Source organism: Siniperca chuatsi, linkage group LG2, assembly GCF_020085105.1.
Source record: "Siniperca chuatsi isolate FFG_IHB_CAS linkage group LG2, ASM2008510v1, whole genome shotgun sequence".
Lineage (NCBI taxonomy): Eukaryota > Metazoa > Chordata > Actinopteri > Centrarchiformes > Sinipercidae > Siniperca > Siniperca chuatsi.
In genome coordinates, this window is record NC_058043.1 from 4,933,886 (window position 1) to 4,950,910 (window position 17,025).

At 38.6% G+C, this 17,025-nt stretch overlaps 1 protein-coding gene across 1 annotated transcript in view; it reads right to left on the bottom strand.

The window, feature by feature from the left end:
- Positions 1 to 1,681: 1,681 nt before the first annotated feature.
- The window catches only part of rims4 (regulating synaptic membrane exocytosis 4), a 61,482-nt gene continuing 46,138 nt past the window's right edge, over positions 1,682 to 17,025 (bottom strand). Inside the window, exon 6 of the mRNA XM_044221590.1 lies at positions 1,682 to 9,485. Coding sequence (XP_044077525.1) covers positions 9,267 to 9,485 — 219 coding nt within the window. The 3' untranslated portion in view covers positions 1,682 to 9,266. The remainder of the gene's footprint in view (positions 9,486 to 17,025) is intronic.

Consider the following 17,025-nt stretch of genomic DNA (forward strand, 5'->3'; position numbering starts at 1 on the left):
GCCTGATTACATCCGACTCATTTATCCAAAATTATTGTTCACAATATAATATGGTTACTCTAAATAAATGCATCTCTGGGCAAAGAAGGAAATACAAAAAAGTTATACTTTCGGTACCCCCCCCCCCAAAAAAAAAGATTTGAATACCATTTTCTGCATTTCTACATACTTTTATCACATTTTCAGCTACTTAGAAGCAACGCATTATGATTAAGATGGCTATCATGCTTAGTTTAATCATTCTGCCAGAAAAGTGGTTAATATATATAGTGGTAATTTTATCAGAAAAAAGCTGTCTTACTCTCTGAATGTTTAACACAAAACCCTACAGAACATCACATGCTGTGGAATTCAATTAGAGATATAAGCTACACTTTGAAGACTAGGACTGGTAGATCTATGGCACAAAATTGATGGCACGATCAACAGATAATGTTCCATTTGCAACTTTAATCACAACATATGAGAAATATATCAATATATGAAATACCGGTATATAGGCTATATATTATATATAAAGAAGTTTCATATTTCAAAAATAGTTTCATCAAGATCACTGTAAATGAATGTGTTTATGTTCAAGTCCAGTATCTAGTACTCTTTATTGTGAGGAGTACATTATGATTATACTCTCACTATAACTCAAATGCATGCCTTTTTTACTCCCTTTAAAAAAAAAAAAACTAAAAAAACATTGTTTAGCCACCATCTCATTTTCTTAAGATTAATGGCTCATATAGGAACACAGAGATTTATCAATTTATCAAAGCTGCTGTTGTTGGCTACGCTTCATTTTTTAATTTTTCCATCGCAAAACTCTACCAGTAACGTTACCACTCTAGTCACAAACTGTCTGCGACTCACAGGGCGAGAGTGGGTCCACTTGATTACTATCCCGGCGTACGGTGGTGTCGCAGCAGCTGGGCAGAGTTGATTCGTGCCGCGACGTTATCAGTTATAAATTTGTTTTTCACTGAGTGAGAAAATGGACGTGTGGCGCGAGAGCGTGTGAAAAGTGTCAATGGTCTCATGGTCAGTGCGTGGGAGTTGGCAGCCCTGATCATTAACCTCACCTGTTGAGATGTGTTGATGCTAAGACTCCAAATTCATCCATGTCTCTGCTGAATCATTGGCTCTGTTGCTTCATGGTAACACTTGTGAACTTTCTTATGTGGAGGTCATTAAGGAAGCCTCTACCTGTCTTCATCTCAAGTCCAAATTAGTTCTACAATTGGATGATCCCAAAATCAGGTGGTCATTTGTCCAATCAGTTGGTGGCATTAATTGCATTAGCTGGATCTAGACAGTTTATAAGTTGTCTACAGTAGCCTACAGCCCATTATGGCAATGTTATGTTGTTATTATAACGAGCAAATGTCCCTCCCTGTTTCTTGGCTATCTATTGTTCCGCTAGCTTCTGTAACTTACTGGGTTTTCTCATCGAAGGTGTCTTTCATCAGCCTTTTTAAAAAGCTGAACAATTTTTGGGGTTTTCTGTCGTTTTATCCCAAGATAAAGTGACCGTTACCAGCATTCAGCAACAGCATATCCCATGAGTCTTAGCCATTAGCATGCTGGTAAAGCCACATAGGAGCTGTAGTCTCTGTTGTCTCTTACAAAATATTAACACCACAACTTAAACAAATACGTGAATAAAAACAAACATTAAAACATCTAATGATGGAGTTAAACTATTTTATTCACAGCTGGAATAGAATAACAATACACCAAATTGTGCATTTACTCAACAATATAACAGTTTGCCAAAGAATCTGCAAATATACTTGTGTTTTAAACGACAGTGCAGTGAATAAAAATAAAGTTACACCACTTTGTCACTCATCTGATAACATTCAGGTTCTCAAGGCAGTAATACATGAGCAACACATGGAAAGCAATGCAGATGGGCATTTGCTGCTTACTGCTTTACTAAAATTAGTTTATGCTAACATTTGTTGACGCTAATCTACAGATGGGATGAAAAGTATTGAAAACTTTAAAAATTACTATATACTTGTAAATGGAAGTTTGAAATCCTTAAATGATTCTTAAAATGTGTTTAAACAGTGATGATCTCCCTTCCTGTTACTGCTGCTGAGCTGCCATTGAGCAACAAATGCAACAAGTCAGTTGCTCCGATGAAGCTACTCAGTGGCTGACAGTAGAAGACTGAAGGGATGGAGCAACTCTCGTGAAATGTGTTTAACCAAAAGAATGTGTGAGAAAAAGAATACACATGCTTATAAAACCTTCCCTGGATAAATTCTTATCATTGAGGATTTTCCATCAGCATTGCTTCCAACAGTTGCCCATATCACATGTTCCTGACAGCATGAGAAGGCCTGTAAAACACATCTCATCGAGTATCCCAAAACCAAAACATTACCTTCTTATACAGTATTTGAAGGGCCTTAGGGAAATGTCATGTTTGAAAAATTCTCAAATGTCCTCAAAAGGCCTCAAATGTTGGTTTAGAGACGAGAATTTAAGGCTGTGAATGCTGTAGATAAAATGACTTTGTATCATCAACCATAAATGGAGAAATAAAAATAGGATTTGTTTAGAACATTTGAGGTTGGAGTCCAAATGAGTTGACACCAGTGTATGACTAGCAATGTGTGACTGAAATGTGAACTCATAGAGAAAAGTCAGAGGGAACTGAATCAGGAATGGTGTTGAGAAACACAAGTTACGAAACTCCATGGCACTTTGATTTACACTGGGGTCACTCAACCTAAAAATGTATTCACCCATGGTGATGTGGGATGCTTTGAATAAGAGGATCTACCAGATGGCAGGTGGGGGAACACTTTTATGAGGGTTGGTTTGGGGACAACCTCTAAGGAAAAAGTTTGGGAACCGCTGCCTCTGCAGCAGACTGGAGGAGATGTGTTGCTTTTGGGATCCACTAGCCACCGTTTTGTAACCGCAGCAGAGAAGCTGCATCTACCTTTTCATCCTCCCACTCCTCCACCTCTTCCCCCGGAGAGAACATGATATGATATGTGTCTAGAAATGTACATACTGTCACAAAAAAACAAAAAACGACAGTGTTCTCTTTCTTTCTCATCAGTAAAACCCATGAACTTAAGAGGAAAAAGATATGGATAATTTAAGGTAACAGAAGGGTTTTTTATACTTCAAAGGGAATTCTACCCAGATTTGCTTCTTAGGTTGATATTCTGCAAAAACAGACAGAAACTTCATGGCTTTGCCTGTGCATTCGTTGTGTGAATAATCAGGGTTACCATATGCCATCCCTAAACTCAACAAAATCAAAAAGGTAAAGTTTTCTACTATTTTGCATCAAGGTTAGCTCACAGCATGCCAATGACCCACATACATGCGCACACAAATGTGGTTGTTTTTCAGTTAGGAAAGTAATGTGGATGATACACATGAACTCAAACACTAGAGGTGCAACATGATGCCAATCATTGTCAAATTAACCTCAAAATAACATCCTGGCACTGCCCACCGTGACCCAAAATTGGCCCGGTGGTGCGACCTGGTGATCTTGACCTTTAGTTCGAATAAAATTTGAAAAGTAAATTATTTGAATGCCTATAATGTATATGTGACGCCAACAGGCAGTCAGCCAGCTCGACCAGAGAAGGACTCTAATGCCAACGGCAAACATACAGAAGCCTGAAAGACTTTCAGTGAGCAAGCAACTTTCATTAGAATAATGTCATCTTGGAACATGGTGTTCAATTCTTGTAGCTTGAATGGAAATTACAAGGGTGCTTCACAGTTATGGCTGTTTTAGATTTGTTGCACGTTACTGTTGTGTTTCTGACTGCCTGAACATATCTTCTGTTGATTAGGTTGTCCTTACAAGTTAATGTTCAAATGTGCATTTCGACTTAGGAAAAATACTTTGGGAACACATGGTTACACTGGCTTCAAATCATGTAAATGCTACTGTTCTTTAATCAGAGAACTCACAATAATTACATTATTGTGTGCATGTAAATATAGCCAGTGTCAACCAGGAAGGCTGGTCATAGATGCGCTCAAGATCAAGAAAAAGTCTGTTCATCATTGAATTGCAATGTCGGAGGTGGCTAAGAAAACTTTATGGACAGTCATGTTACCTTTGTTTCACATCTAAAAGTTATTAGCTGAACACATAAGCTGCTTAATATATGTAACACAATTGTCCCTAGAGTTTTCTCTCTGTATCTTGGAGAATGGCCCCATATTGTGCCATAGAATTGAGTAGAACTAATAATGTTTTGCAGAATGTCAACCTAAAAGGCAGTTAGGGTGGAAAAGGACCCCAACAGGACTCCAGTACAATTCTTACAGATGGCACAGATGGCTAGATTGCGAATGTTCTTATGTTTTTTTAATTTTACTCTACTCGATTGAAACCAGAAAGTACCATTATTTGCATTCAAACCTCAATAAATAAACACTAGTGTAATTTTTCTAAGTTTAGAAAAAACGTCTTGTTTAGAAACAGGTCAGAATGTTTGAATATCTACTATGCAAACATGTTTTTTTTTTTTTTTTTGCTCAGTTTGTTCAATTATGCCCACAACAAGGAGTGGGGAGAATACACAAATAGTCAGTTGAAATATCAGAAATTCATTAAGAACATACGCAGAGATAATCATTTCCATAGATGACACTTAAATTACTTTAAGTAATGGGCTGAAATGGTGACACTGTGAAACTTTTTTTGCGTCATTTTGATTACTTTATGTGACAATTCTTAGTCCTTAGCCCTGACAAAATGTATATCGGTGTGTTTAAGGCCTCTACTTACATTACAGTTGATAGTAGTACATAATTAACACCCATGTGGCAGACACAATCAAAATATGGGTGAATGCAAAAACGTACATTTTTGGTGCTGAATATGTCAACTATAACATCTACATAGTTCATTAGCTCATTCATTTGCCTTCAAAGTTACAAAATGTCACAAACAAATTCAGACTGGTGAACAAGAAGCTTTTGATGAGCAAAATTACACAATCAATTTTTTTGTCCATCTCTCCCAAAGAATTAGAGAAGAAAATGTTCTTGCAAGGGTCAGCTGTATACATGTTCACACCAAATTCACACTAATGCCTGAGTCTGCACCTGTAGCCATCATAGAAACCCATCATTCACTGCATGCATGCCATACTACTGCTGCCATGCTGCTCCACCCAAATGAGAGGAAAGGTTTTTAGCTTTTAAATGCTACAATGAACAATCAGCTCTTTGTTAACATTGATTAATGCTTTACAACACTTGTGTTGTACAGGCAGCTGCTGCAGGTTAGATGTAGACAGATGGAAAACTTATATGATGGTTACCACTGCAACTTTACTAACTCTCTTTGTGATCTATCTTCACTAAATCTAGATCATTATCATGCAATATTACTTTTGTTTCAGCGACAGAGTTCTTCTTCTTCTTGGATGCAAAGTTATTTCTTTAGAACAGAATGTACTCTTCTTATGGGTTGCTGAATGAAAATTGAATGCCAAGTGTGTAAACTTGCCTCTTTCATTGGTCCTCAACTGGGAAATCAGCCCTCAAAATATGTTATTTTGGCACAAAAGAACACTGACAAAAAACATTCCTTGGGTCACAGTAAGAGGAGTTAATTGATTTTAAATATATTTATATATATTATATACGTATATATTTGATTTATACAACTTTTCTAATATCACCTAGTTTTTAAAAACAGTCCCCTTTTATTCTAACTACCAGTAAGTCATTGTTATCATTAGATTACAATTCATGCTATTCAATATAATTTTAAGTTGTGAAAAATGATCCTGCATTTTTCAAATCAGAAATTATAATGTATATGGGGTATATTTCAGCTCCTTCTGTAAACAGAGATTCCCCAGAGACTACATGACACTCTCCCTGGAATAAGTTATGGCAAAAAACACATGAATGCACTGGGTTAAAATGATCTTAACAAGTGATTTTCAGTTCCTGTATTCAGATTCTTCAAGCTATTTTCAAGGTGTTTTAAATCCTAAAAATCCTGCTACCTTACAATGTTTCTCTTGGACAGCAAGCCTCTATGACTTGTGTCAAATAAATCAGAGCAGTAAGATGTTTTGGAATCGCATATGTTTCAAAGGTCCTGATATATACAAAACATATGCCACAAGATAACTTAAATTGTCTTGTAGAATATTTGAATTGAGAAATCTGATTGCAGTGAAAATCACTGGCTAAGCTTGTCATTTCTCATTGTTTCCACTGTACAACTGAAAAATTGCAATGACTGGATGTTTTTTATTTTGATTATTGCTTTACAGAATGTAGCTAATTTGTTTGGAAATAAATACAGTATTAATATCCCTGCAACACTGCTACTTGCAAAACAGAGGCCTATTTTGCAAAGTTTTTTTAGAGTAAAATTACTCCAAATTGTATGGTTATTAGTTAATTAGTGTGAGAAATTCTAATTCTCTTGTTCTGAAATCTTGCTTCAAAGTTAAAAAACAAAACTGTTTTTGTCTCTTATTACAGATCTCAGTTATTGTCTCTGAAAGGAAAAAGCCCCAAATGAAATTCAGTAAACTTTGAATCTGAATTCAATTGCTACATATGTATGTATTCCTCAATTAATGTTGGGTCTCAACCCAACATACTGTATTTTCATTTCTCCTCTTTCTGTGTAGCGTATAGCTCATGCTTAGTCTTATCAAGCTATCTCCTAATTAATTTGTTTTAATCAGTCATGCGGATGCTACCAGCTAATGCTACAATCTTACAGTAACTAGCAAGGATATCCCTTTCCTCCCTCCGAGTTTTAACATTAATCAACTAAGTCATTATAGATTAACTTTGGCTCACTCCAAAAGACACTAACAACCATAATATTTACACATAAAAAAGACACTAAGAGTCATAAAGTGCCCAAATGAAATACATATACTTTTGTTCTTTAATAAACTATACATTTCTCTAGTGTGCACATTGTGTTCCCTTTAACTTCATCCTATATTTGTGTCCTTTTTGTAAATCTGACGTCAGTTCAGACAGATCCTTTGTTTGGATGATGCAAAGTACATTTCATGCTTCCTTCCTCTCTCTTTCCTTTTCCTCCCTTTCTTCCTCTCTCCATACTGAGTCGTAGCATGGCTAATCACCAGGTGCCTTGGTGGTCTGTGGATTAGGGCTGTAATTTAGAATAAAAGGGACGCTTCTCTGCACATCCTGAATACTGCTGTCAGATGTTGTGAGTGGTTGTTTCTGTTCCTCCCTCACAATAGCACATGCTGCAAGGTAACTGAAGAAGAGGAAGGAGAAGACACTTGCTGGTAGAAATTGGCACAGTAGAAACTGTTATTAGACAACTGTTAGCCAAAGCTTTAAAAAAAAAAAGAGAGGAGGAATCTTAAAAATCTACTTCTAGATTATTAGCCAAAGAGCATTCCCAACTACAATTAAACTGGGATATACTGCAAGTTTTCAGCCCTACACTGTCAGCCAGGCTACTATCTTCAATGCTTTTGGAAACATTTGTCTTTTTTGTAATATCATCATGTGTCTGTACAACACAGGTGCAATATCTCCTCCTGTACTTGATGTGACCTGCACTACCAGGTGGATGTGAAAATTTAGAACAACACAGAACAGAATTGAACCAAATGATGACAAAACACCCTCAACATTTCAGACCCCATTTACTCCTGGCTGTTTCATACCAGTTGTATCTAGATTGAATCCTCATAAGGTTTAACCACATTGCATTTGGACAGTTTGGATCGTCACATGCATCTATGGTTAGCCGCTTTGAATTCTAATCGTAATATAATACAAAATATTGCATGCATAAAATCCAATTTAGTTTGGTGATACCTGATATCTGTATCCGCCATTTTTCCACTTTGTGATGTATCTTCAGTGGCTACATAGCATAATGTTATGCACCAGGAAGGATTTTGGTCGACACCCAACAAATACTTGTACGCTTTTATCCCATCTGGCTAAAACGAAATTATGCTAACATATGCTGGAAATCTCTATTTGAACACAATCAATTTTCTACAGATTCAAGAAACAACCAGGTAAAATTGGGTCTTAGATCACTTTTTCTAAAAACCCACAAGGCTGCACATTTTCATTCCTACCGAACACAACACTAGCTGATTTATCTGATAAGCACCTTCCACAAGAGATGACACAATAATCAGTCAGATCAGCTAATGTTGTGAATGATTGTAATGAAAATGTACAAGCTCTTGGGTCATACTGGCACATGGTCTTTGGAAAGTCAGAACCTGCTAGTTCTTCTTTTAAACCATATAAATCCACTCGGGAACTGATTCATACCTGGCACTGCAGGTAAATGTAATTATCTGCAGTCCTAACTAACTGGTAGGATAGAAATGAAAGGGACTTTCATTCATGCCTACTCCACTCACATACACATAGTACCAAATTAATTGAACATTGAAGGGCCAAATGTGTGACACAAAAAACAAAAACAGCTTGAGTCAGTGTTCAAAACCAAGATGTCTTGGTTGATTACAACAAATAAGCGTAATTCGTTTTTTAAAGTCAACTGTAGTCCTTCTGCGCACAGATCCATTCACCTAAAACCAGCTGTCCCCATGCTCCTGCAAAATGGGAGGCTGGTGTCTCAAACAGTCTGAGGGCAGTCTCACTTTCTCTCTGGACCCATGGATAGACAGATAACACTCAGGAGCTGTCCAGCCCATTAATGAGGACACAGAGAGACAACAAGCAGTCCTGGGAATGAGAATCGAATGTAGGCTGTGAAGAAGGCGCGTAGCTGAAGCAAAGCTGAGCCCGCAGTGTATTGTGGTCCCAATAGGATGTGATCAATGTCGGCAACCGAGCCCTCCTTTGAAGTATCCTCATTAAGTAGGTTTTTGTTTTTTCATCAAAGACATCTGAAGAGAGCAAAATTTTCCTATGAGTCTGAGGGGCGGTCGGTTGCAACAACAAAAGAAATGTGCTTCCCATGAGTCTCGGGAAACAGTCTGATAAAATATCAAAAGAGTTACAGTACATTTCCAATGAGTGCTGAAATGACCTATTAGTTAGTAAAGTCATTTCCCAATCAGGAGAGTGGTTCAGTCCCAAGTGTGGTTGGACCTGTCAAAGTGCCCTTGAGTAAGATACTTAACACCTATCTACTCCAGGCGCAGTGCCACCTGGTTGACCTGGGCACGGGGCTACAGGGTATATAAAAATGTGTCTTAGGATTTGGTTGAGACAGTGATGGAATCTTAGTCGCAACAACAAAACTTTATATTTTCGTGTGAGTCTTAGGATCGCTCACAACAGGGCCCAATGGTGCTCTCCAGGGACATCTGGGAGGAGTGGCGGATGAGTGGCGCCATTGTTGGGTCCACCATGGAGGAGGTAGGGAAGAGCTTGTACCACCCAATCACCATTGTGCTGAGGTCCAGCTCCTCCAATAGGATTCGAGCTACACCCATGAAGCATTTGCGGTCCATCCGCCCATAGTTGCCCCAAACGATCACCTATGGAAGAGGGTGGCAAGATATAAATAAGGAAGAAAAAATTATGTATTCATACCATATCACCAAAGTATTTATACGTCAAAGTAGACATATTAAAAATATTAAGAAAGTGCGCTTTCTTCAGAAAGTGTTCTACAAAAGCAATCATTGATATGAGTGACAGATATCATATCTTACTTACAACACCCAAAAAACCTGCTCTGATTTTTCACTAAACCCAGATATAATACCTGAACCATAACACTATACCAAGATACTGAAGCATTAGTGCCCATCAAACCCATAAGTCAGTAGTTTTTATGGTCTGTTCTACTTCAGGTTTGAAGCCATAAATTACCAAAACAAGCCTGTCCTCTAGAAGAGTTTTCTTTGTCAAATACTTTTGAAGGAAACATAATTTCTTTCTGGATTACATTCACTGCCAGTGTTTTCTCCCTTTCAGGATGTGTGACATTACTATATTGCGGAGCAGTCACAGGGAGGAAGTCGTGTAGGATGCTTGGGTATACAAGGCACTTTTGTGTCATGTTCACTTCTCCCATTGGAGTGAATAGACTCATGACCTGCCGTTAGTCTCTTCAAGGGGCGGGGCAATGATAAAACCCACTTGACACAGATACAGGAAATTACTCTAAAGCGTGCCGTCTCCTTTCTGAACCATCTCTGACCAGGGTTCATCTCCTGTATCCCATGTTAGATTAAGGCTACTAATACACTTGGTAAAGATTTGGGAAAGATCATGGTTTTGGTTGAATGAAATTCAATGCATCCATGATCTCTATTCTTCTTAAGGGTTTTGAGCTTTCTAAACAAAAAACACTAATCATGCTTTAGTTGCCACGAGTTACAACTTATAGAAACAAGACTAAGAGTCTACAGCCATGCTAGCAGCTCTTTGAGGCTGTACTTGAGCGAAATGCTCACATCACCATGCTAACATGCTTACGATAATAATGCTAGCATGTTGGTTTTTAGCAGGTATAATGCTTACCATGTTTATTGTGTTGGTTAGTGTGTGACCATGCAAACATTTGCTATATTAGCACTAAACACAAAGTACAGCTGAGGCTGATAGGACTGTCATTAGTTCTGCAGGTATTTTGCAGTCATAAACCAAAGAATTGGACAAAATAAAATTTTGACTAGATGATGGTGCTATATGAGGAAGCTAGAAGTCAGGAGATTAAAGTTTTTACAATTCATCCTATGTATGTCTGAACCTAATTTTATAGCAGTCCAATAGATGTCGAGATATTTCAATAAAGAGCTAAAAAGTAAACCTCATGATGGCACTAGAGGAAAAGTCAGGGGATCACCAAAGTCAGCAGGATGCACCATGGATATCTGTACCATTTTTTTTTTGCTAACCCATGTTGTAGTTGTTGAAGTATTAAACAGGATAAGTGAAAACTTTGACCTGATAGTGGCGTTAGAGAAAAAATCAAAGGATCACTGATCCCTACAGCCATGCCGCTTGGCAAAACACAAATGAAATACATTGACAGTGATTTGGTGTTGGTGATAAACAGTTTGTGTCATAGTTTGGGGGTTTTGTCCTGTTTCCTGTTTAATTTTGTAGTGTTGTCCTCTCCTCGTGTGTCTTACGTGTGGTTTTACTTCCTGTCTTTGTTTGTTTTCCCTCCAGTTTAGATTGTTGGCCCCGCCTTGATAAATTGCACCTGTGTTTCATTGTCTCCCCTACCTAAATGTATTTAGTCCGGGTTTCTTCCTTTGTTTAGTGTCAGTTTATTGTCATTATCATTCACAGTTGTACTTTGCACGTGGTATCCTATATGTTCAGCTTGGATGTTTCTTCTGTTCTGTTTTTTTTTTTTTTTTTTTTTTTTTTTTACCTTGGATGTATGGATTTTTGGATTTTGTACCTTGCCTGCTCCATGTCTGATTTGTTTGCCTGTCTTGGACTTCCTTCCCGGTTTGGACCTCTGCCTGCCTGCCTGCCTGACTATCCATGTAAGCTTTTCCACTAAAAAGATACATTTAGGGGGAGCTCTAAAATATCATGTTTTTGCCACTTCTTTTGTTTTGTATAAATTTGTTTTCCTGTATATTTAGGTTCCTGAAATAGGCTAATAGTAAAGCACTTGTCAATATGCATGTTATCAGATAACTTGTGTCTAATAAACACAGTGCTGTCTGTTCATGCTGTGGCCATCCATGCGTGGGGACGCACTCAATTATGTTTTCTGTTCAACATTTGAGGCTGTGGGCATGTTCATAATTTTAATGGGATGTAACCTAGGTAGGCATTTTTATTGTTTCTCAGTGGAGAGCAATTTTATTTTTGTTTAGTCTGTTCTCCCATTGGAGTGAATAGACTCATGACCTGCCGTTAGTCTCTTCAAGGGGGCGGGGCAATGATAAAACCCACTTGACACAGATACAGGAAATTACTCTAAAGCGTGCCGTCTCCTTTCTGAACCATCTCTGACCAGGGTTCATCTCCTGTATCCCATGTTAGATTAAGGCTACTAATACACTTGGTAAAGATTTGGGAAAGATCATGGTTTTGGTTGAATGAAATTCAATGCATCCATGATCTCTATTCTTCTTAAGGGTTTTGAGCTTTCTAAACAAAAACACTAATCATGCTTTAGTTGCCACGAGTTACAACTTATAGAAACAAGACTAAGAGTCTACAGCCATGCTAGCAGCTCTTTGAGGCTGTACTTGAGCGAAATGCTCACATCACCATGCTAACATGCTTACGATAATAATGCTAGCATGTTGGTTTTTAGCAGGTATAATGCTTACCATGTTTATTGTGTTGGTTAGTGTGTGACCATGCAAACATTTGCTATATTAGCACTAAACACAAAGTACAGCTGAGGCTGATAGGACTGTCATTAGTTCTGCAGGTATTTTGCAGTCATAAACCAAAGAATTGGACAAAATAAAATTTTGACTAGATGATGGTGCTATATGAGGAAGCTAGAAGTCAGGAGATTAAAGTTTTTACAATTCATCCTATGTATGTCTGAACCTAATTTTATAGCAGTCCAATAGATGTCGAGATATTTCAATAAAGAGCTAAAAAGTAAACCTCATGATGGCACTAGAGGAAAAGTCAGGGGATCACCAAAGTCAGCAGGATGCACCATGGATATCTGTACCATTTTTTTGCTAACCCATGTTGTAGTTGTTGAAGTATTAAACAGGATAAGTGAAAACTTTGACCTGATAGTGGCGTTAGAGAAAAATCAAAGGATCACTGATCCCTACAGCCATGCCGCTTGGCAAAACACAAATGAAATACATTGACAGTGATTTGGTGTTGGTGATAAACAGTTTGTGTCATAGTTTGGGGGTTTTGTCCTGTTTCCTGTTTAATTTTGTAGTGTTGTCCTCTCCTCGTGTGTCTTACGTGTGGTTTTACTTCCTGTCTTTGTTTGTTTTCCCTCCAGTTTAGATTGTTGGCCCCGCCTTGATAAATTGCACCTGTGTTTCATTGTCTCCCCTACCTAAATGTATTTAGTCCGGGTTTCTTCCTTTGTTTAGTGTCAGTTTATTGTCATTATCATTCACAGTTGTACTTTGCACGTGGTATCCTATATGTTCAGCTTGGATGTTTCTTCTGTTCTGTTTTTTTTTTTTTTTTTTTTTTTTTTTTTACCTTGGATGTATGGATTTTTGGATTTTGTACCTTGCCTGCTCCATGTCTGATTTGTTTGCCTGTCTTGGACTTCCTTCCCGGTTTGGACCTCTGCCTGCCTGCCTGCCTGACTATCCATGTAAGCTTTTCCACTAAAAAGATACATTTAGGGGGAGCTCTAAAATATCATGTTTTTGCCACTTCTTTTGTTTTGTATAAATTTGTTTTCCTGTATATTTAGGTTCCTGAAATAGGCTAATAGTAAAGCACTTGTCAATATGCATGTTATCAGATAACTTGTGTCTAATAAACACAGTGCTGTCTGTTCATGCTGTGGCCATCCATGCGTGGGGACGCACTCAATTATGTTTTCTGTTCAACATTTGAGGCTGTGGGCATGTTCATAATTTTAATGGGATGTAACCTAGGTAGGCATTTTTATTGTTTCTCAGTGGAGAGCAATTTTATTTTTGTTTAGTCTGTCAGTTCTGTGCTAATGTAGAAACATGGCGGTCTCCGTTGAAGGGGACCCGCTACCTATGTAGCTATAAACGGCTTATTCTAAGGTAATGAAAGCAGGACACATCACGTAATCTTGAATAGAAAGTATCAATCAGCAAAGTTACATCTACAGGTAGATGTACTTAATGTTCCCCTTAGTGTTTCCAGCCCACTTAAGAGAATTCTATTAATTTCAAGGGATTTAGTGCAGAGGCCCTTGAATCTTGCACATAAAGCATTCTGGGGATAATGGAGGACCAGACAGATTAATTGACAAAGTGATAAGGTTAAGAGGGTGGGGTTAATTAGCATTAATCTAGATGGTTTGGAAATCTGTTCTGAAGCAATACTGGATCTTGACAGTTTCCCCTCTCTGTTACAGCAGCACAGAGCAGGCTGAGGTTTCAATTAAAGTAAATGAAAAGGGATTCTTTGTGAGAGGGAGATGATGGTGGTATGTGCTTAGAAACCTGTGTGTGTTGTACATTACATGTCCTCTGTCTCCTGACATCCTGATAACATCAGAGCTCATCTCAGACGGCCCCACATCTTGTCAAGCGGCGGACAAAATAATCAATACCCGTCTGTGCGCGTGTCTGCTCGTGTTGTGATCCTATGTGTCTGTGCATGCCAGCATACCAATTTGTTTGGAGTGTGTGTGTGTGTGTGTGCGCGCTAGGGACTTCCACAGAGACACAGACAGCAAATCTGCTTCAATCTATTCCCTTTATCTATAAAGAAGGAGAATCTATCTCTTTCTGTCTGCCCGCGATCAATTCTCCAAACAAGGTCCTGACCTCAACCACTACAACTTAGGAGATAGAGACATTGGGATAGGAGAAATGTACAGTGTCCCAGATCCTCTACTGGTCCACTTTCTAGGAAGTGGAACTCACAGAGACACACACACACACACACACACACACACACATACACACACAACAGAGGTGCTGATGGAAAGACAAAAAGGGATTTAATTTAAAAAAAAAATTTGCACTGAAGTGAGGATAAGTGGGTACAGACAATGGATGGATGAACTTGATTTGAAAGAAAGAGTAAGTGCTCGGTAACACCAGAAAGTGGGACAGCAAAATTAATTTGGATATTCTTGAAAAATACACAATATGCACTTTAATGTACTTTTGGTCAGGGGCTCTCTTTTTTTTTTGTAGTGTTGTAGGCACCTTGGTTCCAATGAAGGGTATATATAATTGCTACAACATTTGTATTCTATAAAATAGTGTTACAACTTTGTGGAAACAGTTGGTTAAGGCCCTTTCCCGTTTCAGCATGACAATGCCTCCATATACATGTACAGGTCAGTAAAGAAGTGGATTTCCCTGTTTGGTGTGGTAGAACTTGACTGGCCTGCACACAGCCCTGACTTCAACCACATCGAACACCTTTGGGATGAACCGGAACACTGACTCTGAGTCAAACCTTATCGCACAACATCAGTGTCCAACCTCACTAATGCTTTTGTGGCTGAATGGGAGCGAATCCCTGAAGTGGAAAGCCTTCCCAGAAGAGTGGAGGCTTTTATAGCAGCAGATTAATGCGCATGGTTTTGGAATGAGATGTTCAGCAATCACATGTGGGTGTAATTTTCTAAAGTCCTCATACTTTGTTTTGGTTGCCACATGCTTATTTAGGGTGGGTGATACTGGACGTTTTGTGACGTAATGACTACTTCAGGGTGGTGCAACACCAATAATGGCAAGACACTTTTCAGTTGGTCAGTGACGCAAATTCAGGTGTCAAAGACTAACTATACACAAAAGCACTGCACAGATTACCTCGCCTTGGGGAGCTAATCTATTGATTCCATTTAAATGGATTGATTTCAGTCTGAAATGTTACTGTTATAAATGCTGGTGTGACTGAGCCCTAAATTATAGAATCAGATAGAGAGATTACTTCAAATGCTCAGCATGTCTCTATGTGAGCCACTTGCCGTTTTGACACCAGAAACTCCCTCTGGTTAGAAGAGACAGAATAATAAAGAATGATGGGAAAGAGATAAGAGTGACACATTTTGAAATAAATACAATAAACCCTGGATTTGCTATTTTTCTAAATTCTGAAAAAAAAAATGTATGTGGACAGAGGAAAGAAATGCAGCATTAGCTGAATGTATCAACTGCTGTCACACGTTAAGGGAAATGGAAAAAAGAAACATTCTAAATATTATGAGCTGTTATTAATTTTTTCTATTGTTGGTCAACATTGATTACTCTACTCTTCTGTCATGTACTTAATTTTTAAATAGAAAAACAACCTGATCTTTAGCATCTGAATACAGACTAACACAGAAATAAGCCGACATTTAGCTTGCTCTAACTCCAAAAACACACAAACCAAACACACAATAGCATATGGAAAACAAAACAAAAGATTACATGCAAATCGTAAGAGAGCACGAGATAAGAGAGAAGATGAGATGATCAGGGACGGTAACAAAGAGTGCAGAGCGGAGGAGAGGAGAAAGACGCACAGCCGATAATTAGGAAGGAGGCGTTTAGCAGCTAATTACTAAACGACAGCAGCAGAGCAGCCTCACGCCATTCTGAAGGCCTTTTCACTGAAAACACAGAGGTTCAAATCTGACCTCTGTTTACCACACGCCTGCCCCAATGACATGTGAGTTACTCATTAAAGACAAAATAACAGGAAAAAGGGCTTGATATATAACTCACACTGACTTGAATGCAAATTATCAGTATCAGTATAGATGAGTCTGGCAGCTGATTTATGTGTTGCTTTACTGCGGTGGCAGAGTGGAAACAGTGAAAGCAGGGATGTTTGGGTCAATCACGATCATAGTCGCCCCTTCCGACAGATTAGGAAAAGTAGTACCAAGCTAGCAAGTATGGAGTCAGATCAGTCTCATGAATAATGAACGCACACAGAAGTATTCACAAATGTATTTCGGGATTTATTTTATTTTAACGTTAATTTTATAATGGACATTTGTGGTGTGATATTTAAACAAACCATCCGTCAACGGGGAAATAAAAGCCTCTTGTGTACGAGATTGGTCTCTTTAGAGAGCTCCAGCCAGCTCACAGCGGGGTTTGTGAATGTGCCTGGCAGGCTGGCTAGTTAGGGACCCCCGCGGGCCCTTGCTTGCTGTTGCGCCGGTTTGTGGAGCTTCTCTCTGCTGCTTTGGTGCGGGAAAGACTGTCATGACTCGCTGTCTAAACACCCCACAGGAGACAGATAACCACAGGTTCCCCTTAATTTTATAATGGATATTTATGTTGTGAACCATCCGTCAACAGGGAAATAAAAGCCTCTCATCCTGGGCCTGTCTAGTTTGTAGCACCGGCATATATGTATTATGAGCTCCGGTTAGCATCATAGGTAGACTAGCGTTAGCAGATGCCTTTAACAGTTGGCTGAAAAGGAAGGAGCCATCTGATTGGCTAC